Genomic DNA, 214 nt, shown 5'->3' on the forward strand with positions numbered 1-214 from the left:
GAACTTACAGGCAGGGACGCACTTTCCTGGGCCACGAGATACAAGAAAAATGACTCGGCGGAACTGTTGCTCAAATACTGCCCCGACCTCCGCCTTCAGGAGAGCCAAGGTAAAGATATATCCTCGCGTTTGGTTAGCCGCTCGTGGTAATGCTTCCTTGCTCCTGTAGCTGCGTGAACTGATTGAAGGGTCTTACGAAGGAAGAGAAGGTCTT

At 51.4% G+C, this 214-nt stretch overlaps 1 protein-coding gene across 1 annotated transcript in view; it reads left to right on the top strand.

Moving 5' to 3' along the window:
• LOC119589466 (ankyrin repeat domain-containing protein 34B-like) overlaps positions 1-214 on the top strand; it is a gene marked incomplete at its 5' end in the record, with an annotated part of 2,216 nt that overhangs the window by 763 nt on the left and 1,239 nt on the right. The window contains 1 exon segment of the mRNA XM_037938069.1: positions 11-109. Within this exon segment, the coding sequence (XP_037793997.1) occupies positions 11-109 (99 nt within the window).

Source organism: Penaeus monodon, chromosome 25 (genome assembly GCF_015228065.2).
Source record: "Penaeus monodon isolate SGIC_2016 chromosome 25, NSTDA_Pmon_1, whole genome shotgun sequence".
NCBI classification, from domain to species: domain Eukaryota; kingdom Metazoa; phylum Arthropoda; class Malacostraca; order Decapoda; family Penaeidae; genus Penaeus; species Penaeus monodon.